Source organism: Salvelinus namaycush, chromosome 24, assembly GCF_016432855.1.
Source record: "Salvelinus namaycush isolate Seneca chromosome 24, SaNama_1.0, whole genome shotgun sequence".
In the NCBI taxonomy this organism is placed as follows: domain Eukaryota; kingdom Metazoa; phylum Chordata; class Actinopteri; order Salmoniformes; family Salmonidae; genus Salvelinus; species Salvelinus namaycush.
Genome location: NC_052330.1, coordinates 22,076,982 through 22,100,989, shown reverse-complemented (window position 1 = coordinate 22,100,989; position 24,008 = coordinate 22,076,982). Strand labels below are relative to the sequence as shown.

Below are 24,008 nucleotides of genomic sequence, written 5' to 3'. Positions count from 1 at the left end.
AAACACGCTGCATTATAATGATGTTAAACATCCCTGAATATTAAGTTCCTTTATCTCGCTGTCCTTAGTTTTTCTGGAGAACTGGAGAATAGTTTTGTAATGCCCTACTAAAGTTACCTGCCCTATCCAGAGTAGCCTAATCTCCCCTTTGTGACAGCTGGAAGTGCTAGTTAATCCTTTCACACTCTTCCATGGCCGTTAGCTATCTACCTACCTACCAATACATTTGGGGCTGAAACGATAAATACACTGCTCAAAAAAATAAAGGGAACACTTAAACAACACAATGTAACTCCAAGTCAATCACACTTATGTGAAATCAAACTGTCCACTTAGGAAGCAACACTGATTGACAATAAATTTCACATGCTGTTGTGCAAATGGAATAGACAAAAGATGGAAATTATAGGCAATTAGCAAGACACCCCCAATAAAGGAGTGATTCTGCAGGTGGTGACCACAGACCACTTCTCAGTTCCTATGCTTCCTGGCTGATGTTTTGGTCACTTTTGAATGCTGGCGGTGCTTTCACTCTAGTGGTAGCATGAGACGGAGTCTACAACCCACACAAGTGGCTCAGGTAGTGCAGCTCATCCAGGATGGCACATCAATGCGAGCTGTGGCAAGAAGGTTTGCTGTGTCTGTCAGCGTAGTGTCCAGAGCATGGAGGCGCTACCAGGAGACAGGCCAGTACATCAGGAGACGTGGAGGAGGCCGTAGGAGGGCAACAACCCAGCAGCAGGACCGCTACCTCCACCTTTGTGCAAGGAGGAGCACTGCCAGAGCCCTGCAAAATGACCTCCAGCAGGCCACAAATGTGCATGTGTCAGCATATGGTCTCACAAGGGCTCTGAGGATCTCATCTCGGTACCTAATGGCAGTCAGGCTACCTCTGGCGAGCACATGGAGGGCTGTGCGGCCCCACAAAGAAATGCCACCCCACACCATGACTGACCCACCGCCAAACCGGTCATGCTGGAGGATGTTGCAGGCAGCAGAACGTTCTCCACGGCGTCTCCAGACTCTGTCACGTCTGTCACATGTGCTCATGTGCTCAGTGTGAACCTGCTTTCATCTGTGAAGAGCACAGGGCGCCAGTGGCGAATTTGCCAATCTTGGTGTTCTCTGGCAAATGCCAAACGTCCTGCACGGTGTTGGGCTGTAAGCACAACCCCCACCTGTGGACGTCGGGCCCTCATACCACCCTCATGGAGTCTGTTTCTGACCGTTTGAGCAGACACATGCACATTTGTGGCTTGCTGGAGGTCATTTTGCAGGGCTCTGGCAGTGCTCCTCCTTGCAAAAAGACGGAGGTAGCGGTCCTGCTGCTGGGTTGTTGCCCTCCTACGGCCTCTTCCACGTCTCCTGATGTACTGGCCTGTCTCCTGGTAGCGCCTCCATGCTCTGGACACTACGCTGACAGACACAGCAAACCTTCTTGCCACAGCTCGCATTGATGTGCCATCCTGGATGAGCTGCACTACCTGAGCCACTTGTGTGGGGTTGTAGACTCCGTCTCATGCTACCACTAGAGTGAGAGCACCGCCAGCATTCAAAAGTGACCAAAACATCAGCCAGGAAGCATAGGAACTGAGAAGTGGTCTGTGGTCACCACCTGCAGAACCACTCCTTTATTGGGGGTGTCTTGCTAATTACCTATAATTTCCACCTTTTGTCTATTCCATTTGCACAACAGCATGTGAAATTTATTGTCAATCAGTGTTGCTTCCTAAGTGGACAGTTTGATTTCACAGAAGTGTGATTGACTTGGAGTTACATTGTGTTGTTTAAGTGTTCCCTTTATTTTTTTGAGCAGTGTACATCAAGATAGCTAACTAGCTAATATGAAGTTAGCAAACTGGTGATATTTAATTCACGTAGCTAGATATACAGTATGTAAAGTTAGCTAACTATCTAACATTACGTTAGCAGCTCATTTGAGTTAGCCTGCACACTACGTTTCTGTAGTAAGCTAGATAATAATACATCATTTTTGACCCCTTTCAACATATTTACTTACTTAAATAGGTTCTCCCACTGCCTCCGTTTTCTAGGTCCTTAGAAGAAAAAAAAGGGCAATCTTCCTGAAGTTTCCGGTGGTAGCAAAACGCAGCCAGCCATGTCAACGATTGGAGGACTTTCAACAAACTGAGTTTGTTCTTCCAACATGGCGCTTGGTGCGGTTGCTAGGTGATTTGTGAAGCAACTGCAAGCCCTCTATTCACACATTTACAGCCTCATGATGTCACCAGGCAGGCCCAAACTCCATCCCACCAAACAGGCTGAAATTTCTGGCAGTCTTTTCAAACAGCTCGTACACTTAAAGGACATGATAATTTTCACAGTATTATTTCAACAGTGTGGAAATGTATATATATCACAGGAAAATCACATTTCTGACTGCACTAGGTTTTTAATATGTACGAAGAAAAACCCATTGACTTTCAACTTACAAATGGTGAACTAACACAATGCATTTGGTTAAATAATAAGAAACATTTAGAAATATTAATAGCAGTTTAAAAGGACTGCAATTCTAATGTCAGTCTTTGATATATCAACAGTACAATGCACCCTGTGAAATACTGAGAGCTCATCATTTCAGTGAACAATATTTCACAAGTCATGAGGTACTATAGCACCCCAGCAGCAGCCTCTGTGGACTCTCCAAAGGCCAAAAACCTGTGCAGCTTAAATTCAAAGTCTATGGGCTGCTCCTGAGGAGCTATGTACTTCTTGGTCATAGTGGAGCCCAGGTAGGAGATAAGCTCACAATTCTCCTCAAATGACGCCAGCTTCTTCTTGTACTTCTGGCGGATGTAGTCCGAGTTCCTGGGGTTGAAGGCTGAGGAACGGAGAGAGGGATGGAGGGAATAGGGAGGGAGCACATGGTGAAAGAATGGACAAGCAACATAATGCAGAGTCAAATTATAATCCGAGACCAATGCACTGCAAAGATAGCATGTCCAGGGACCGTGTGACATTATGGTAATGACAAACTTGGGTGTGTGAAGAGCCTTAAGGCTCCTCTCAATGATTTTTGCATACCTTTCAAATAAAAGGCCAGATAATGGAGTGCTGATCTCTTCGGACTGAGGTAGGGGAACTTTGGTTTGAGACAACCGACGGCCGTCAGAGCTTTAATGATAGATCTTGCCACGCCCTGATATGGAACACAAAACCTCTGGTCAACATACAGTATGTCACATGCACTGTAGTGTAAACACACTTCAGCTGTTTTTATTCAGATTAAGTCCCTCCAGTAATTACATCCGGAGTGCCTCCCGGTGTGTTTGAGCCTCAGTCTCACCTGTTCCATGTAGCCTAGCATGGGCAGGGAGGTGAGCTGCACAGGCTCACTCATAGGAGGCAGCTTGTCGGGCAGCTTCTGGTTCCAATAGGTCTCAGGTAACCTGAGAGGAGGAGCAAGGAGTTGGAAGAGAACTGGTTTGGGTTACCTAACAATATTCAAATCGATAGTTTGAGATCACACCAAGTTCATTGCATCAGTCTATTACTGACCTCAGAAACCTGTCCTGTTTCTGTTCGTTCTCGAAAATGTAGATTTGTTCCCGATATTCCACAGAGTACTCCACGCTTCCACGAACCAGGGCCTCATACCTGAGGAGAGTTTCAAACTAAAATCAATACATCTCAAAGGCACTAACATGAAACGGAATCAACTGAGAGCATATAGCAAGCAGCCTGTCTGGGAGGTAGGATGAGAGCATCAATCTGTGACGTTGTAAGGTTGGACCCAGGTGCAGAGAAGAGACCAGACGAGGAATCAGTGGTTAAGGATAAACATAATACTTTACTGAGAACCGGTAGACGCAGGATCACAGTACACTTGAAAAAACAAACACAAAGTCTCAAACTCACTCAGGAAATGAACGCACACGGTAAGCAATTCAAGCTGCAAAGGACCACAGAAAACACACCTCTTTTAACAGGGACACAATCATCCAATAAAGGTCTCTAGCGCGGTCTCTGCCGCCTTCTGGTGCCAGGGGGAACCATAACACAATCACAACAGGTCCGTGAGAGCAAGTTTGCTCTGACCAAGTTTATAAATACCTAAGGCCAAACAAATGTTTTTAAATGTTTAACGAATTCCCCTCTTCACTTTTCTCAAACTTTTTTATTATAATAAATCAGGAAAATTGCTGAACTATGCATCTTATATTCTCTCTAAGAGGTTAAAATATCTTGAATAGGTTGTTATGTGTTGAACTAAGGTCACTATAGTATTTTAAGAAGAAGGTCAACTTTTTTTGTTAGCTCAATCGCCTCACTTTTCAAGAAATGTCATCCGTTAAACATGTAATTAAATTTCTATGGCCTTATACATTTAAATAACTTAATATATAAAGTTGACGTTGGAAGTTTACATACACTTATGTTGGAGTCATTACATTTTTTTTGGCAAGTCGGTTAGGACATCTACTTTGTGCATGACACAAGTCATTTTTCCAGCAATTGTTTACAGACAGATTATTTCACTTATAATTCACTGTATCACAATTCCAGTGGGTCAGAAGTTTACATTTAACATTTTTTATTTCACCTTTATTTAACCAGGTAGGCTAGTTGAGAACAAGTTCTCATTTACAACTGCGACCTGGCCAAGATAAAGCATAGCAGTGTGACAAAAACAACAACACAGAGTTACACATAAACAAACGTACAGTCAATAACACGAAAGAAAAGAAAAATAGAAAGATCTATGTACAGTGTGTGCCAATGTAGAAGAGTAGGGAGGTAGGCAATAAATAGGCCATAGAGGTGAAAATAATTACAATTTAGCATTAATACTGGAGTGATATATGTGCAGATGATGATGTGCAAGTAGAGATACTGGGGTGCGGGCAGCAATCGGTTGAAGAACATGCACTTAGTTTTTCTAGCATTTAAAAGCAGTTGGAGGCCACGGAAGGAGTGTTGTATGGCGTTGAAGCTCGTTTGGAGGTTTGTTAGCACAGTGTCCAAAGAAGGGCCAGATGTATACAGAATGGTGTCGTCTACGTAGAGGTGGATCAGCGAATCACCAGCAGCAAGAGCGACATCATTGATATTTAAAGAGAAAATAGTTGGGCCGAGAATTGAGCCCTGTGGCACCCCCATAGAGACTGCCAGAGGTCCGGACAACAGGCCCTCCGATTTGACACATTGAACTCTATCTGAGAAGTAGTTGGTGAACCAGGCGAGGCAGTCATTTGAGAAGTCAAGGCTATAGAGTCTGCCGATAAGAATGCGGTGATTGACAGAGTCAAAAGCCTTGGCCAGGTCGATGTAGACGGCTGCACAGTACTGTCTTTTATCGATGGCGGTTATGATATCGTTTAGGACCTTGAGCGTGGCTGAGGTGCACCTATGACCAGCTCGGAAACCAGATTGCATAGTGGAGAAGGTACGGTGGGATTCGAAATGGTCGGTGATCTGTTTATTAACTTGGATTTCAAAGATTTTAGAAAGGCAGGGCAGGATGGATATAGGTCTATAACAGTTTTGGTCTAAGGTGACCGCGGTAGCTTTCCAATCTTTGGGGTTCTCAGACGATACGAAAGAGAGTTTGAATAGGCTAGTAATAAGGGTTGCAACAATTTCGGCAGATAATTTTAGAAAGAGAGGGTCCAGATTGTCTAGCCCAGCTGATTTGTAGGGATCCAGATTTTGCAACTCTTTCATCAGCTGTTTGGATTTGGGTGAAGGAGAAGCGGGGGGAGTTTGGGCAAGTTGCTGCAGGGGGTGCTGAGGTGTTGGCCGGGGTAGGGGTAGCCAGGTGGAAAGCATGGCCAGCTGTGGAAAAATGCTTATTGTGACAGTGTTTCCTATCCGCAGTGCAGTGGGCAGCTGGGAGGAGGTGCTCTTATACTCCATGGACTTTACATTGTCCCAAAACTTTTTGGAATTAGTCCTACAGGAAGCAAATTTCGGTTTTAAAAAGCTAGCTTTAGCTTTCCTAACTGACTGAGTATATTGGTTCCTAACTTCCCTGAAGAGTTGCATATCGCGGGGGCTATTCGATGCTAATGCAGAACGCCACAGGATGTTTTTGTGCTGGTCAAGGGCAGTCAAGTCTGGGGGGAACCAAGGGCTCTATCTGTTTTTAGTTCTACATTTTTTGAATGGGGCATGCTTATTTAAGATGGAGAGGAAAGCACTTTTAAAAGAGCAACCAGGCATCCTCTACTGACGGGATGAGGTCAATATCCTTCCAGGATACTTGGGCCAGGTCGGTTAGAAAGGCCTGCTCGCTGAAGTGTTTTAGGGAGCGTTTGACAGTGATGAGTGGTGGTCGTTTGACCGCGGACCCATTATGCACGCAGGCAATGAGGCAGTGATCGTTGAGATCCTGGTTGAAGACAGCAGAGGTGTATTTAGAGGGCAAGTTGGTCAGGATGATATCTAAGAGGGTGCCCATGATTAAGGATTTTGGGTTGTATCTGGTAGGTTCCTTGATAATTTGTGTGAGATTGAGGGCATCTAGCTTAGATTGTACGACGGCTGGGGTGTTAAGCAAGTCCCAGTTTAGGTCACCTAACAGTACGAACTCTGAAGATAGATGGGGCGATCAATTCACATATGGTGTCCAGGGCACAGCTGGGGTCTATAACAAGCGGCAACGGTGAGAGACTTGTTTCTGGAAAAGTTGATTTTTAAAAGAAGAAGCTCGAATTGTTTGGGCACAGACCTGGATAGTATGACAGAACTCTTCTGGCTATCTCTGCAGTAGATTGTAACTCCTCCCCCTTTGGCAGTTCTAACTTGTCGGAAAATGTTATAGTTAGGTGTTCCGCCGAAGTCGGTCCCTCTCCTTGTTCGGGCGGTGTTCGGCAGTCGACGTCACCGATCTTTTAGCCATCACTGATCCATGTTTTATTTTCCATTGGTTTTGTCTTGTCTTCATTCACACCCGGTTCCAATCCCATCAATTACATGTTGTGTATTTAATCCTCTGTTTCCCCTCATGTCCTTGTCGGAGATTGTTTATTGTATGTGTTGTGCTAGTCATGTGTCGGTGTGCGACGGATTTTTTACCCACTTTTATTATTTTTGGTATATTTTGGTTTTTGGAGGTTATGAGCACTTATTAAACGACTCCGTTTATACAAAGTTCCTTTTCCTGCGCCTGACTTCCCTGCCACCTACACACACTCATTACATTAGGGATGGAACTTTCAGGATTTTAGGTGGCCTTCCTAAGCCAGGATTCAGACACGGCTAGGACATCCGGGTTGGCAGAGTGTGCTAAAGCAGTGAATAAAACAAACTTAGGGAGGAGGCTTCTAATGTTCACATACACTAAGTTGACTGTGCCTTTAAACAGCTTGGAAAATTCCAGAAAATGATGTCATGGCTTTAGAAGCTTCTGATAGGCTAATTGACATCATTTGAGTCAATTGGAGTTGTACCTGTGGCTGTATTTCAAGGCCTACCTTCAAACTCAGTGCCTCTTTGCTTGACATCATGGGAAAATCAAAAGAAATCAGCCAAGACCTCAGAAAAAAAGTTGTAGACCTCCACAAGTCTGGTTCATCCTTGGGAGCAATTTCCAAATGCCTGAAGGTACCACGTTTATCTGTACAAACAATAGTACGCAAGTATAAACACCATGGGACCACGCAGCCGTCACACCGTCTCCTAGAGATGAACGTACTTTGGTGCGAAAAGTGCAAATCAATCCCAGAACAACAGCAAAGGACCTTGTGAAGATGCTGGAGGAAATAGGTACAAAAGTATCTATATCCACAGTAAAATGAGTCCTATAACGATATAACCTGAAAGGCCGCTCAGCAAGGAAGAAGCCACTGCTCCAAAACCACCATAAAAAAGCCAGACTACGGTTTGCAACTGCACATGGGGACAAAGATCGTACTTTTTGTAGAAATGTCCTCTGGTCTGATGAAAGAAAAATAGAACTGTTTGGCCATAATGACCATCGTTATGGTTGGAGGAAAAAGGGGGAGGCTTGCAAGCCAAAGAACACCATCCCAACCGTGAAGCATAGGGGTGGCAGTATCAAGTTGTGGGGATGCTTTGCTGCAGGAGGGACTGGTGCACCTCACAAAATAGATGGCATCATGAGGTAGGAAAATGATGTGGATATATTGAAGCAACATCTCAAGACATCAGTCAGGAAGTTAAAGCTTGGTCGCAAATAGGTCTTCCAAATGGACAATGACCCCAAGCATACTTTCAAAGTTGTGGCAAAATGGCTTAAGGACAACAAAGTCAAGGTATTGGAGTGGCCATCACACAGCCCTGACCTCAATCCCATAGAAAATTTGTGGGCAGAACTGAAAAAGTGTGTGTTAGCAAGGAGGCCTACAAACCTGACTCAGTTACACCAGCTATGTCAGGAGGAATGGGCCAAAATTCACCCAACTTATTGTGGGAAGCTTGTGGAAGGCTACCTGAAACGTTTGACCCAAGTTAATCAATATAAAGCCAATGCTACCAAATACTAATTGAGTGTATGTAAACTTCTGACCCATTGGGAATGTGATGAAAGAAATAAAAGCTGAAAGAAATCATTCTCTCTACTATTATTCTGACATTTCACATTCTTAAAATAAAGTGGTGATCCTAACTGACCTAAGACAGGGAATTTTTACTAGGATTAAATGTCAGGAATTGTGAGAAACTGAGTTTAAATGTATTTGGCTAAAGTGTATTGAAACTTCAGACTTCAACTGTACCTAATTACTGGCATATTCCAAACTTGAGACCTCTTAAAAAGCCAGAGACCTACAGAGAACCCATGCCCCCCTGTGCCAGCATTGAAGAAGACTGGTACTATAATGAATAGATAGGAGTAAAGCCAGTGTGTTGGCTACCTCTGCCTCCCATCCAGGTAGGTGACGGGGCAGTAGCCCTTCATCTCCACCTGCTTGGGGAACCTGGCCTTCACCTGGCCGGCCGTCAGCTTCTTGGGCAACATGTGGGGAGGGGGGAGAGCATGTGGGCAGCCCGGGATCACAAACTGTTCTGGAGTCTCAAGGAAGAGCTTTTGTAGATAGGGGTACAAGGCAAAGAGAGAAATCAATATAATTTTACCTCTGTTAATAGTTCCTGTGATGTAATAATATACATTATACCTTTTAACCACATATCTCAAAGAGCACTTTACACACATTATATGCAGGTAAGTCACCAAATCATTGATGACTGTCACCAGGTATGAGACCCACCTCCAGGTATTCCCGAGAGCACATCTTGTAATAGTGTCCCCTGAACTCAGCTGCCAGCTCCAGAGATGTAGTGAGAGAACAGTCCACCAGGTGGCGATGGAGGGCGAGGCTGACAGGGCAGTAATAGCTAAACTCACCCAGCCGAGAATTTAGCTCCTTTGGTGTGATGCACAGCCTGTCGATGCTAGCTGCATGTCCTGTAGGGGCCAGGGTCAAAGACATAGGAGAAGCAGCAATCTCATAAGACTTTAATATATACTGAACAAAAATGAACGATTTCAAAGATTTTACTGAGTTAAAGTCCATGTGAGGAAATAAATGTATTAGGCCCTAATCTATGGATTTCACATGACTGGGAATACAGAAATGCATCTGTTGGTCACAGATACCTTAAAAGACAAGGGCCTCACAATGGGCCTCAGGATCTCATCACAGTAATTATGTGCATTCAAAGTGACATTGATAAAATGCAATTGCAATTGTGTTTGTTGTCCTTAGCTTATGCCTGCCTCTGTTTACAACGTTGACATCAGCAAACAGCTCACACACACAATGCTAAACACGTGGTCTGTGGTTGTGAGGCCGGTTGGACATACTGCCAAATTGTCTAAAACAAGTTTGAAGGTGGCTCATGGTAGATAAATGAACATTCAATTCTCTGGCAACAGCTCTGGTGGACATTCCTGCAGTGAGCATGCCAATTTCATGCTCCCTCAAAACTCTGTGGCATTGTGTTGTGTGACAAAACTACACATTTTAGAGTAGCCATTTATTGTCCCCAGCACAAGGTGCACCTGTGTAATGACCATGCTGTTTAATCAGCTTCTTGATATGCCACATCTGTCAGGTAGATTTTACCTTGGCAAAGGCAAAATGCTCACTAACAGGGATGTAAACAAATATGTGCACAAAATTTGAAAGAAATAAGCTTTTTGTGCATAATTTATGGAACATTTCTGGGATCTTTTATTTCAGCTCATGAAACATGGGACCAACACTTTACATGTTGCGTTTATATTTCTGTTCAGTGTAGAAATCAAATAATTACCAAAGTGAATAGGCTTTTTCTATTTTCTCTCTAGACTGCATATATTACCGGTGCGTATTTTCTCCAGGTAGGTGTGGATGTGTCTCATGCTCATGCGGGCCTCATCCAGGATTCTGTTCCAGACCCACCACTTGGAGTTGTGTCCATCCACAGAGACCCAGTTCTGGTACTGCTGCTGGTAGTGCTGCCTCACCGCCTCTACCTCACGCTTGAAATTAGAGGTACGGATGTTCAGGATCTGGGGGCTGTCATGCATCAGGTGGGGACTGCCAGGGGAGGGGGGATAATTAAGTGACAGTTTACGCCAAAATGATAACAAGATGAATCCATGTCCCAGGTCATCTGTTGCATAGATGCCCTAAATCTTAAATGAATGGGAAGCATAGACACTCAAAGTTTATTAATTTCAGGACGTGCCGAACTTTCCTATTCATTTGAGATTGATGCATATAGCTGGATGTACAGTACACAACAGTTTTGTCCTCTCTGGTAGGGCCATCTAGTGCCACCCCTCTGACCTGTTGGGTTTCATCTTGTCACTGAGGCCTCTCTTTAGCACCTCCACGGTGTCCAGCTGCAGCTCCACCACAAGCACTGGGATAATGCTCCGAGCCTCCATCAAATCAGCCTGCTTACGCGTCATAGGGAAGCCATCCAACACGTACCTGAGATAGGGAAGGAAATACAGTCAATAGAATATGTCATGGAAATAGAATGAATAGCCTAGTCAACCTTCTGGTTGGCATACAATGAAATGTTGCTTTTGGTTTGTTCAATACAACCTTTTTCCAGCTTTTGATTGGTCTGCATGGATCACCAAATTACAGTCTCACTGGGACTTACTGACTTTTAACGTTTTATGACATAATTCAGAATGAAACCAGACATTAGAAAGAGGGAAATTGAACACTGCCTCTATATTTCAGCCTTACCCTCTGGTGCTGCAGACCAGGCTCATGAGGGCTACCTCCAGACACTGGATGGCCAATTCATCTGGCAAGGTGTGGCCCTGGGAGAGGTGCTTCATCATCTGGGTGGCCAGCTCTGTCCTACCCTGGCTGGCCAGCACAGTCCGCATCACGTCCCCAATGGACAGACGAGTCAGGCTGTACTCATGGGCAAACATCCTCGCCACTGCACAACACATATAAATATGGGTGTGTTCTCTGTTTGGGTGAGCTAATGTACAGCTGGATTGGCAGAACTGGCCTGAGATGGTCTTAAATCTAAGTTTGTGTTAGAGAGAATCAAATCCTAATGCATTGTTTGACAAGTTACAGTAACGTGAGTTTTAGTGCATTCATAGAGGAGAAAAGAGTTTAAGAATCAAATAAACATATTGCAAACAATCCTTACAAAAAGTGAATTACATTCACTTACCACAGAGCTAAATTTGTGATGAGAACAGTGGTGTAAAGTACTTAAGTAAAAATACTTAAAAGTAGTACTTAAGTCGTTTTTGGGGGTATCTGTACTGTACTTTACTATTTATATTTTTTACAATTTTTACTTCACTTCATTCCTAAAGAAAATTATGTACTTTTTACTCCATACATTTTCCCTGACACCAAAAAGTACTCATTACATTTTGAATGCTTAGCAGGACAGGAAAATTGCCTAATTCACACAGTTATCAAGAGAACATCCCTGGTCATCCCTACTGCCCCTGATCTGGCAGACTCACTAAACACATGCTTCATTTGTAAATGATGTCTGAGTGTTGGAGCATGCCCCTGGCTATCCGTAAATGTAAAAAACTAGAAAATGATGCCATCTGGTTTGTTTAATATAAGGAATTTTACATGATTTATACTTTTACTTTTGATACTTAAGTTTATTTTAGCAATTACATTTACTTTTGATACTTAAGTATATTTAAAATCAAATATTTTTAGACTTTTACTCAAGTAGTATTTTACTGGGTGACTTTCACTTTTACTTTAGTCATTTTCTATCAAGGTATCTTAACTTTTACTCAAGTATGACAATTGGTAACATTTTCCACCACTGGATGAGAACTTGTGTAATATGCCTCTATGTGTTGTGAACTCTGACCTGTGGTTTTGCCTGACTTGGGGGGTCCGATAATGACCAGTTTGATGGGAAGGGAGGGGTTGGGTTTGGGCTGCTTCAGGTACTTGATGGGGTTGAGGATGAAGGTGTTCCTCGTCTCCTTGGAGGCGAAGAAGTAGATGAACTGGTGGAAGAGGACAGGGTAGGATGTGTTCATAGGACCCTGCACTGGCTGGATCAGGTCTCCCTCTGTGTACTAAAAGAGGAACACATGGGATCTGCTATCAGTCACATCACAGCATACAGGGATAAACAGAAAGTTAGAAGATAAAAACATTTATCACACTATGAAGAAGTCCACATCCACTGAATTAAGCGTATTGGGATTTGAATAGAGAGAGAGAGAGAAAGAGAGTGTGGGTATGTCCCGGTTTATACTGACCTTGACGGGGTCCCAGCAGCCGAAGAAGCTGTTATACTTGAAGGAGTAGCAGAGCAGCTTGCGGGCCAGGGTATAGCTGATGGGCTGGCACTTGTGGAAGTGGGCCTCCCTGTTGGTCACCAGAGGCTGAACCTTCTGAAGCAGCTGGTAACGCACGATCCTGGACTTACGGCCACCGTTGATGGTCAGTTTAGGGATCTGGTTTTCATCCAGGAGTTCCTGAACAACAAACAAACACACAAGTAAATAATCACATACTAAGATGGGGGGAGGGGGTCTGTGGGAGAGTCAGACAATTATTTCAAGAAAAGGTGCAGGGTGACATAAATGGAAGGCGAGGAGGAAAAAGTATGTCTTCAGTTATGGAGCCTAACCGTCTCTAATTGATAAGATGAAGTCACAGTATAATGCAGTTTTTTTTATTTTTATGCTTTTGTAATTGAACTAAATTACACCTTGTCTTTTATACTCTGTACTGATACCCTGTGTATATAGCCAAGTTATCGTTACTCATTGTGTATTAATTTCTTGTGTTATTATTTTTCATTTTCTCTCTGCATTGTTGGGAAGGGCCCATAAGTAAGCATTTCACCTGTTGTTTACGAAGCATGTGACAAATAAAATGTGATTGGATTTATAATGGCACTTTGGGTTACAAATGTATTATTATTATTATAATGCCTCTGACAATATTAAAGCCTGTTCATAGCTGGACAGTATGTGTGTCTCTGTACCATCATCCTAGTGAAGTTGGCGTCGTCTGTTTCAAAGCGTTCCCCGATCTCCATCTCCAGCCTCTCCTCAGCAGCCGCTTCTGTCTCCTCATCCTCCCCATCATCCTCCTCGTCCAGAGTAAACTCCTCAATCAGCATGGCTTCGATCTCCTCCATCCCCTCCTCTTCCTCATCAAACTCTACCTCATCCTCCTCATCCTTCACCTGGCACACAGAGAGAGACTGTAAGGAACAGTGGATGACAGAGTCCCTACTTATCAGCGTCTAATCATAAACTCTTCCCAAACTAATATAGCACAGACCCATATCAGCCTCAAAGAGTCACAGCATCTGTGCTTGTGACAATGAAGGACTACCTTTGCAGCTGGTTGCTTTGAGGCATGCTCTGCCATGAGCTCAGCCCTCCTCCGGGTGATGGCCTCCTCCTGCATCAACAGAAAGAGATAGATGGAGGGGAGTGAGGGAGGGGGAGAAAAAAAAAAAATATATGTATATATATATATAGAGAGAGAGAGAGAGAGAGAGAGGATGGGGTTTGGAGAAAAATAGAGAGGAGGGGGGGGAAGATGGAGAAAGAGAGAGGGAGTGAGAGTGTGTTAACATGACCTCTAACACCTGCCTTGAGCATTGAGCCTCTCTACTTTCTCCACCTTCTCCCCCACTTGGCTCCCTGTTCTGAAGCCCTAGTCATCTGCCCTGCTCTCCTCTCACCCGTAGTTTGTGGCGTAGCTCCCTGACTTGTCTCAGCTGTTCTCTCCTGCGGTCACGGCGTTCTCTCCAGCTGGCTAGGCGGGGGGGCAGCAGACGCCGCACGACGTCTCTCACGTCCACCGTCATGACCACGGCTGCGTCCGGGAACAGCCGGCGCTCCACCATGAAGGAAACGTCCTCAGGGTTCTGGGGGAAACCCTCCAGGATGAACCCTTTCGATCTGGGGTAGGGAGGGGGGTGCAGCAAATCAGTCAAGATGGGAAGTCAGTGGGCGAGAGTGCCTTGTGTGTCAAGATGAGTCTGTGTGTGTGTTAGTGAAATGTCTTTGTACTTGTATGGCTCCTGGTCCCAGAACTGTGGCAGCATCATCTCCATGATCTCCTGAGGCAGAGGCGCTCCATCAAACAGATAGGACTTAATTGCCTCCTCCTCGTCACTCAGCCCCACCTCCTGCTAGCAACATACACAGCAACACAGATAGCCCACCATTCATTACCTGGGGAACAAGCTGCAATACTGCACCATATAAACTGTGATATGTGACAGTATCATATCCTTTACCTCTGCTGCTGGGGCTTCCTCTGGGCTGTCCTTCCCACTGTGTTTTTCCTCCTCGTCCGTAGAGGGCACTGCTGCCCCTCCCTGTGCCTGCAGCAGAAGGGCTTCCAGGTCCTCAAGGGGCTCCTCAGGGGGCTCCACCTCATCAGAGTAGGGTACGCGGGCCTGGGTCTTCCCCAGGATCAGCTCCTGCAGGCACTCCCTGAACTGGATGTGAAAAAGCCCCAGTTGCTCCGCCAGCCATTTCCCGTGGGTGGTCTTATCAGAGCCCCTCGTACCCAGCAGGAAGACTCTCAGAGCTGGGGCCTGGGATGGGGACAAAGGGGAGGTGGAGAGGAAGAGGGATAGAATATGGGGGTCAAGTGGAATCATTATTTTATCATGGATTCACTTGTCTTAGCTATTTGGTCATTTCAGACATTCATAGATTCAATTGTTCAACAAGTTATCCAGTAGCTCTTACTTCCTCACTGTTTCTCTCTGTCACTCTTCCACTTTGTTTCTCCCTCCCTCCCTCCCTCCCTCCCTCCCTCCCTCCCTCCCTCCCTCCCTCCCTCCCTCCCTCCCTCCCTCCCTCCCTCCCTCCCTCCCTCCCTCCCTCCTCTCCTACCTGCAATAGCTGTGTGTGTGAGACGTATGTCTCGGGGCTCAGTAAGAAGCGTTCCCTGGCTTCAGTACTAGAGAAGTAGTAGGCTTTCTCTCTGTACTTGGCCGCATATTCATCCAGACAGGGGATCAGTGCCCCGTTCTCCTTCAGGGACACGGGACAGAAGTGTTGGGTGTCCCCCATCACCCTCTTAGACGCTGCCTCCTCCTGGATACAGCAGGGAGAGAGGAGAGAGGGTATGTCGTAAAAATGTTACAGAAAAACAGCAGTATGGGATGATGGTAAACAGACATGGACGGGATGTTTTTGGTTAGAATACCTATACTGTGAAGTCTGAAACAATTTTCTTTTCAGCTACAGTGCATTTAATTGGAGAATGTGTACAAGAAATGTGTAAGGTCTAAATTGCCAACTATTATACGTCATTAGTGGGTTTCTCCATGTAGGACGTACATCTGTCTCCTGTTCCTCCTCTTCCTCTGCCTCCTCAGGTTTCTCCAGCTCAGCCAAGGCCTGAGCATCCTCCTCCTCCTCATCCAGGTCTACTCCTGACAGCTCCCAGCCCACGTACTTAAAGGGCTCTTGGGAAAACACACATCAAGGTTATTAGGTACCTAAAAGTGCCTTCAGAAAGTATTCACCCCCTTGACTTTTTCCACATTTTGTTGTGTTACAGCCTATATGTTTTGTTACTGGCCTACACACAATACCCCATAATGTCAAAGTGGAATTATGTTTTTCGAAATGTTTTCAAATGAATAAAAAATGAAACGCTGAAATGTCTTGAGTCAATAAGTATTCAACCCCTGTGTTATGGCAAACCTAAACAAGTTCAAGAGTAAGCATTTGCTTAACAAGTCACATAATAAGTTGCATGGATTTACTCTGTGAGCAATAATAGTGTTTAACAGAGATGACTACCTCATCTTTGTACCCCACACATACAATTATCTGTAAGGTCCCTCAGTCGAGCAGTGAATTTCAAACACAGATTCAACCACAAGGACCAGCGAGGTTTTCCAATGTTTTGCAAAGAAGGGCACCCATTGGAAGATGGGTCAAAATAAAAAAGCAGACATTTGAATATTCCTTTGAGCATGGGGAAGTTATTTTAATTACACTTTGGATGGTGTGTCAATACACCCAGTGACTACAAAGGTACAGGTGTCCTTCCTAACTCAGTTGCTGAAGAGGAAGGAAACTATTCCACAATACTAACCTAACTGACAGAGTGAAAAGAAGGAAGGCTGTACAGAATACAAATACTCCAAAACATTCATCCTGTTTGCAACAAGGCACTAAAGTAAAACTGCAAAACATGTGGCAAAGCAATTAACTTTTTGTGTTGAATACAAAATGTTATATTCGGGGCAAATCTAATACAACACATTACTGAGTACTACTCTCCATATTTCCAAGCATAGTGGTGACTGCATCATGTTATGGGTATGCTTGTAATCGTTAATTAAGGACTGGGGAGTATTTCAGGATAAAAAAATAAACAGAATCGAGCTAAGCACAGGAAAAATCCTTGAGGAAACCTGGTTTAGTCTGCTTTCCACCAGACACTGGGAGATTAATTCAACTTTCAGCAGGACAATAACTTAAAACACAAGGCCAAATCTACACTGGTGTTGCTTACCAAGAAGACAGTGAATGTTCCTGAGGGGATGAGTTACAGTTTTGATTTAAATCTACTTGAAAATCTATGGCAAAACCTGAAAATGGTTGTCTAGCAATGATCAACAACCAATTTGACTGAGCTTGAAGAATTTTGAAAAGCATAATGGGCACATGTTGCACAATCCTGGTGTGGAAAGCTATTAGAGACTTACCCAGAAAGACTCACAGCTGTAATCGCTGCCAAAGGTGCTTCTACAAAGTATTGACTCAGCGGTTTGAATACTTACGTAAATTAGATATTTAATTTTCAATACATTTGCAAACATTTCTAAATGTTTTCACTTTGTCATTATGGGATATTGTGTGATTCTGAGAACTATGTGACGTATAGGTGAGAATATATAATTTTTTATTCATTTTGCATTCAGACTCTAACACAACAAAATGTGGAATAAGTCAAGGACTATGAATACATTCTGAAGGTGCCTTATAACTCTGTCCTCTGCCACACTATTTGACCAAGCCAGTATAGTCACTCAACCTCAAACACTGCCATACTCTTAGTACCCTGACATACTCTCTTTTACCAGCACAAAAAACATACATGTACACACCCTGAGCCCCCCACCCCCTCCACCTACATAAACACCCTAAGCCGAAAACTCACTCTCCATGTGGAAGACCATCTCCTGGACCAGGTCCTCAGGGCTCTTGCCAGAGGTCTCCAGTACATTGTAGCTGCCTGTGATAGAGGACTCCATGCTCTCCCAGTCGATCACAAACTGCTTCAGCTGCAGCTTGAATGGGTTCATCTCTGGACCGTCTGGATAGCCTCTCTTCCACACTGCAGGCAGAGTCACCTCTGAAGAAAGAAAGAGAGAGAGAGATGGATGGAGGCAGGTGGCACTTTACATCAGAAATATAATAATAATAATCATCATCATCATCATCATCATCATCATCATATCACAAAACAAAACAATAACAATGTTTTCACATTGCTCAGATGGTCATTGCTCAGTCTTACCTCCACCTTTTATGCTGACGGTAGGTGGGCTTTTGTCAACATCATCTGCATCAGATTTGGCAGAGCCTTCTGCAAAGCAAATTAAGAGGATACAATGAAGATAGATATGAGTATACAAAAGCTGTGATCGTAGAAGGCACCAAAAGCACTCACAAACTTCTACAGATGCACAATCGAGAGCATCCTGTCGGGCTGTATCACCGCCTGGTACGGCAACTGCTCCGCCCACAACCGTAAGGCTCTCCAGAGGGTAGTGAGGTCTGCACAATGCATCTCTGGGGGCAAACTACCTGCCCTCCAGGACACCTACACCACCCGATGTCACAGGAAGGCCATAAAGATCATCAAGGACAACAACCACCCGAGCCACTGCCTATCATCCAGAAGGCGAGGTCAGTACAGGTGCATCAAAGCAGGGACCGAGAGACTGAAAAACAACTTCTATCTCAAGGCCATCAGACTGTTAAACAGCCACCACTAACATTGAGTGGCTGCTGCCAACATACTGACTCAACTCCAGCCACTTTAATAATGGAAATTGATGGAAATTGATCAAAAATGTATCACTAGCCACTTTAAACACTGCCACTTAATATAATGTATATGTATATACTGTACTCTATATCATCTACTGCATCTTGCCATCTTTATGTAATACATGTATCACTAGCCACTTTAAACTATGCCACTTTTATGTTTACATACCCTACATTACTCATCTCATATGTATATACTGTACTCGATACCATCTACTGCATCTTGCCTATGCCGTTCTGTACCATCACTCATTCATATATCTTTATGTACATATTCTTTATCCCTTTACACTTGTGTGTATAAGGTAGTAGTTGTGGAATTGTTAGGTTAGATTACTCGTTGGTTATTACTGCATTGTCGGAACTAGAAGCACAAGCATTTCGCTACACTCGCATTAACATCTGCTAACCATGTGTATGTGACAAATACAATTTGATTTGATTTGATTTACCAGTAAGTCATGTTTTTGAGGATCGAGATCGAGAATGACAACATTTAGTTAAAATGGAACAGTACCCTCCACCTCCTCTTGCACTGCCTCCAGTTTGGCCTGAGGATCTGTTGGCTTAGGATCCTCCTCTGGGTCCTGCTGCATACGGTTTCTACAGAAGGCCACAAACACACATACAGCAAGATGAAACTGGTTAACCCAACCATCCATGTTGGCTCCAACGATGCAGAGGACCAACACATCATTCCCCCTCCATTTTAGCTCTACTCACAAGGAATCTTGAGCCTCCTGGGCCTTCTGTTTCTGTTGTTCTTCAAGCCTCTTGATTACCTTGTCAACCTCCTCCCTGTTCTGTTCATACACCCTCTTCAATACTACCCTACCTGCAACAGAAATATTCTCCATTTGTATAGAACTACAAATATGGTAGTCTTCAGATGAATAATACAAAGGCATTACTATGGTAGTATTTGTAGTTGTGAGTTGTAGTTTCTCCCACCTTCCCCATCGTTGTCTTTCAGGCAGAACAGGATATCGGGCATGATCCCATCGTGGAGATCCTGAATGGTGGCCAACTGGGACCTGTTCCTGGGGAAGTTGTCCAGCACCCACCCTCTCTTGATCTCTGAGTCTGCATCGGCCATCTCAATCTGGAATACTCATTTGATAAAGAACATCAATGCCATTCCACAAGGCATAGCTTTTTCAATTTGGAAAGATACTGTGCACACGTTCAACTATTTAATCTTCACGGTAATTTACTTGACTTGACTTCAGACAAACCTCTCTGATGTGATTCTCCAGCACCTCTGCATACAGGTCCAGAGAGGGCGGGGTTACAACCTGCTCCGCCTCCTTTAAAGCCTCCTCCACGATGGCCTGTACATCTGGGTGCTCCTCTGTCACCTCCATCATCACTGTATCCCAGCAGCAGCAGCAACAACAACGACAACGACACCTCAGCAGACAGTCAAACAGAGAAACTGACATGTAGTGGGACTGTATGGTTGTGTTGCTCACCTTCCTCAGTCTGTTCACTCGAGGAGAGGGTCGTGGATGTCGCTGTGGGATGACATCAGAATCACCAGTAAATGTGTATGTCTATTAGGCAGCACTTACCTGTTTGTTGGTTAGAGTCTGATTTACTCACCTGAATCATTGTCATCAGACTCCTCCTCACTGATGTTGGATCTCATGTTTACTGCAGGAAATCCACATTTTATTACATTTTACTAAATGCTCATACTATAAATGCTTCAGGTGACAACACAAGAAACCGAGCAAAGGATTGATACACTTTTTCACCATGCAATCATCATCATCACCACCATAATCATCCCATCACTCACTGGACCCGTGGGTGGCGTCCAGTTCCATTTTGACCTTGACCCTCTCGATAGCCATGAGGGTGGAGTCTCTCTTGACCTTCTCCAGCATGTCCTGTTTGACCTTGGTGATGACTGGCTTCATCAAGACCTCCATGTCCACCACCTCTGCTCCGTAGTGCTGGGCCAGTAGGGCGCACAGCGTGCTCTTGCCTGCACATGGAGGCCCGATCACAGACACCTTGCAGGGCGGTCGCGGCATAGGCGGCAGGAGGTACCGCCGCGGGTTCAGCATGAACTTCCCCACGGCCTCCTGGGACGACAGGATGTAGATTTTGTCCATGAACCTGAAGGGGAGCGGGGAAGGAGAGTTAATGGCTGGAATGTGTAGACACAAGCAACAGAGAGACACACACACACTCTCACTCACTCACTCACCGACTCACTCACTCACTCACTCACTCACTCACTCACTCACTCACTCACTCACTCACTCACTCACTCACTCACTCACTCACTCACTCACTCACTCACTCACTCACTCACTCACTCACTCACCCCACAGAGAACTCGGGCTTGCCCTTGATGATCTTTCCTTCCTTCAGGGCCACAGGGCAGGCTCTACACCAACGACTCCTCCTCCACCTGAACCCAGGGGCCACTGTCTTAGAGGAGGACATGGTCCGCAACAGCTCCTCCTGAGAGAGGACATCAGCACAGACAGTCAATGGCAGTTACTATCCCATAGCATTGGGCTACCATGACCTGTTAACATTGTGCTAGCTAGCTACATTGCTTGCTGCTCAAGGATCATTGACTAATCTTACAATAATAGATCTGAGTTTAGGGTTTTCCACACAAACAGTAGCATAAGCGAGAGGCAGTAGCATGTCTGACCGTGTCAATCTCATCAGGCAGCTCTTCCTCGTCGATCTGGAGCAGCCGAAGGGGGACAGCAACCCTCCTCACTGCCATGGACTCCAGACGGAAGAGCACTGACTACACCAGGGACAAAACCATAAATAACCAGCTCGTCAACCAGCAATTAAAACACAGAAGTCAGTCTTTACCTACGGGACAGTCACTGTGGTTAGTTGTAGAATGGATAATGAAATTGCAGCCAACTCAAGGGTTTTCAATGTGACTAATGTATTGACAGAGGGCTACGGGTTGCGTTGCTTATTCCCTCAGAAAGGGAACCCCTCTTTCCAAGAACCCCCTCTGATCCCACCATGAACAGTTCCTCAGGGTTTTTATTCCCATCCAGCTCAAACAGGTGCAGGGAAGCATGGTCTGCCATGTAGTCCTGGAAACAAACAGCATGTCAAACAGCATGTCGGTAGCCATGACAGTTAATCAGAACAGAGAACTGTGTCCATCTAGTAATACACTACATCTCTATCACTGATCAAGATAGAACACTTGATGATGAGTCAACAAAGTGAATGGAGTTGTTGTCAGGAATTGGCAGCCATTTTAGGTGTGTCCTCTTCAGGCCTCAGTGCGCTCACCTCTAGAGGTCTGAGAATGGTGTCCTTATACAGGAGAACCCTGCGGTAGGCGTTCTCTGGGAAGTTTTCCTGCGCTCGCACCAGCTGGGTAATCATGTCCTTCTGCAGCTCGCGCTCCTCCACCTGATCAACAAATAAGCAACCGACTAAGTTAACAAACAAACAAATCACATAGAATAGAGTATAACAACATCTCCAATGAGGATAGTATCAATCTGTTCATGATTGGTTGCACCTCCTCTGCCTCCTCCAGCTCCCCTTCCTCCTCTTCCCCCTCATCCTCGTCTGTCTCATTCCTTTTCTTGGTGGTCTCTTTCTTCACAGTGTCCCACTGCTCCCTGAGGAACACCCTGCCTGTCTGGGGGTGCTGCCTCTGGCCCGCCAGGCGGTGGATCAGGTCCCTGTCTGCACACTGGGGATGGAACAGCTCAATAGAATAAGTGGATAGAAAAGTTCAACACAATGAGGATACTTCAGGCCAAGGACAGTTTCAGGATTTTACTGTTATTTCACGGTCAATGGTGTAGTGTAGTGCAATGGGTGTAACTAGCTGTAAAAGTTTGGTTGTATCTTGTTAATTCAGCACAAGGCACAGTAAACTAACTCAAGGGAGAAGAAGATAACCTTGATGTTTATGATAAAATCGGGCGCCAGTCTCAGGTTCTTGATGAACTCAATCTGCTCCAGTATCTTCAGGTACTCCTCTGACATGGAGGGCAAGCAGCTCAGCACATAACCTGCCATACAACACAATACTGTCATTTTCCTGAAACTGCACACACTTCAAACATACACAAAACATGCAGCACTGTGTTGAATCTAGTGAGTATAATGTAGTTAGGGATTAAGGAACAACGAAAGCAATGTCGATTAGGCTAGCAAAATGAGTTGAATTACCGTAGTGCTCGACCTCTGGTGACTTGAGCCTGTCCAGAATCAGCTGGACCACCATCTCTTCTGAGATACTTTTCCCTTCATTCAGAATCTCTAGAAGCTGAAACCATAAGATGGGTAGTTGAAAAGTCATTCATGTAAATCTGCTACTATACAGAAAATTGAGGCTGCACAGTGGCAACTCACCTCTACTCCTTGCGCTCTTTGATCATTGATGTGTTGGTTGAGCAATTCTGTGTCTGAAATTAATGTATAAAGACGTGTTCAGATACAGAAAAAGAGAACAGGGCATGATATTAGGAACAGAAAAACAGGTTGAGATAGATAGGGAATATTTACCATCAATCAAGACACACTTCCAGGACTGGGCTAATTTTGTGGCAAGAGTAGATTTGCCAACCCCCTGTATAGAATAACAATACAGTAGGTCAGTGTGTGTGTGTGTGTGTGTGTGTGTGTGTGTGTGTGTGTGTGTGTGTGTGTGTGTGTGTGTGTGTGTGTGTGTGTGTGTGAACCATATTGATAACTCACTGGCTTCCCAATAATGATGAAGCAAGTCGGTTTGGCAAGAAGAAGCTCAATCTCAGCTTCATCCTCAATGAGGTTGTCAACATAAGTGTTCATGACTGGGAGTTCTAGAACATTTGATGATACTTCCTCTGAAATATGCAATGACAAACAGCCATGAAAGAATGTTATCATTTCAAGTAGCTGACAAGCAGCTGAAAAGGTTGTTGTAACCAACTGTCACAGGCAAACTCTAAACTGTTAGCTAACGTTAGTTTAGACAATTTTGAATACCCCTAGTACTACCTAGCAAGTGAGTGGTTTAATAATACTGCAACGACATAAGCTAGCTAGCTACATTTGAAATGACATTTAACTTACCATTTAATAATTTGCCATCTGTTTTATTAGGTACTCAAAACAAGTTAGCCATGGTTATGTGCCTGTTAACCATATAATTTTCTTATACCTCAACTTTGTTGAGCGAGCGTAACCATAGTAACCCGAGCCCGTACAAGGACTTTTAAATCGCTTTATATCGCGTCCTTTTTGATCGTGTGAGTACCCGTCTCAGCTGAAGTTTGTGACAGTCACCTGATCGAAACAAACGCATGATCAGGGAAGTGCATGGTAAATTCGTTTGCTTTTCTGTCTTTAGCAGTGCTGTCAAATTGGGTTTTTGATTGAGCATGGTTTGAAACAACATCTTAAGGAGCAGTTTAACATGCCTCGTATCAGCTAACGACATTTGGTGAGTCATATGGTATTGATATGTTGTCAAAAAAGACAACATTGGGTGTAATCATTAGGCCGATTCTGTTGCAAA

The 24,008-nt window shown here is 44.5% G+C and overlaps 2 protein-coding genes across 4 annotated transcripts in view; one reads left to right on the top strand and one right to left on the bottom strand.

The window, feature by feature from the left end:
• Nucleotides 1-2,633: 2,633 nt before the first annotated feature.
• ak9 (adenylate kinase 9) lies at nt 2,634-23,299 on the bottom strand. The gene is made up of 37 exons (XM_038962628.1): nt 23,207-23,299; nt 23,015-23,078; nt 22,862-22,914; nt 22,679-22,775; nt 22,406-22,518; nt 22,017-22,193; nt 21,782-21,904; nt 21,502-21,576; nt 21,168-21,269; nt 20,829-20,968; nt 20,295-20,617; nt 20,096-20,146; nt 19,966-20,007; nt 19,729-19,862; nt 19,445-19,595; nt 19,217-19,328; nt 19,011-19,096; nt 17,958-18,026; nt 17,598-17,792; nt 15,761-15,888; nt 15,311-15,514; nt 14,704-15,006; nt 14,474-14,595; nt 14,143-14,362; nt 13,788-13,856; nt 13,432-13,635; nt 12,698-12,916; nt 12,298-12,511; nt 11,175-11,376; nt 10,761-10,907; nt 10,291-10,508; nt 9,195-9,391; nt 8,841-9,010; nt 3,523-3,621; nt 3,311-3,413; nt 3,049-3,163; nt 2,634-2,845 (listed from the first exon to the last, which is right to left on the bottom strand). The coding sequence occupies exons 1-37, from the start codon at nt 23,297-23,299 to the stop codon at nt 2,634-2,636; spliced, it is 5,346 nt and encodes a 1,781-aa protein (XP_038818556.1).
• Nucleotides 23,300-23,771: 472 nt separating this feature from the next.
• The window catches only part of fig4a (FIG4 phosphoinositide 5-phosphatase a), a 104,536-nt gene continuing 104,299 nt past the window's right edge, over nt 23,772-24,008 (top strand). For all 3 annotated transcript variants that reach the window (XM_038962328.1, XM_038962327.1, XM_038962326.1), the window contains exon 1: nt 23,772-23,933. The gene's annotated coding sequence lies outside the window, so the exon portion shown is untranslated. The remainder of the gene's footprint in view (nt 23,934-24,008) is intronic.

What these genes read in the sequence shown, in the direction of transcription:
- ak9 (XM_038962628.1), bottom strand. Translation starts at nt 23,299, where the DNA reads ATGAACACTTATGTTGACAACCTCATTGAGGATGAAGCTGAGATTGAG. An exon ending in GGACGCCACCCACGGGTCCA is followed by an intron (nt 20,147 to 20,294) that starts GTGAGTGATGGG and finishes GATTTCCTGCAG; the next exon opens with TAAACATGAGATCCAACATC. An exon ending in AGGAAGCCCCAGCAGCAGAG is followed by an intron (nt 14,596 to 14,703) that starts GTAAAGGATATG and finishes GTATGTTGCTAG; the next exon opens with CAGGAGGTGGGGCTGAGTGA.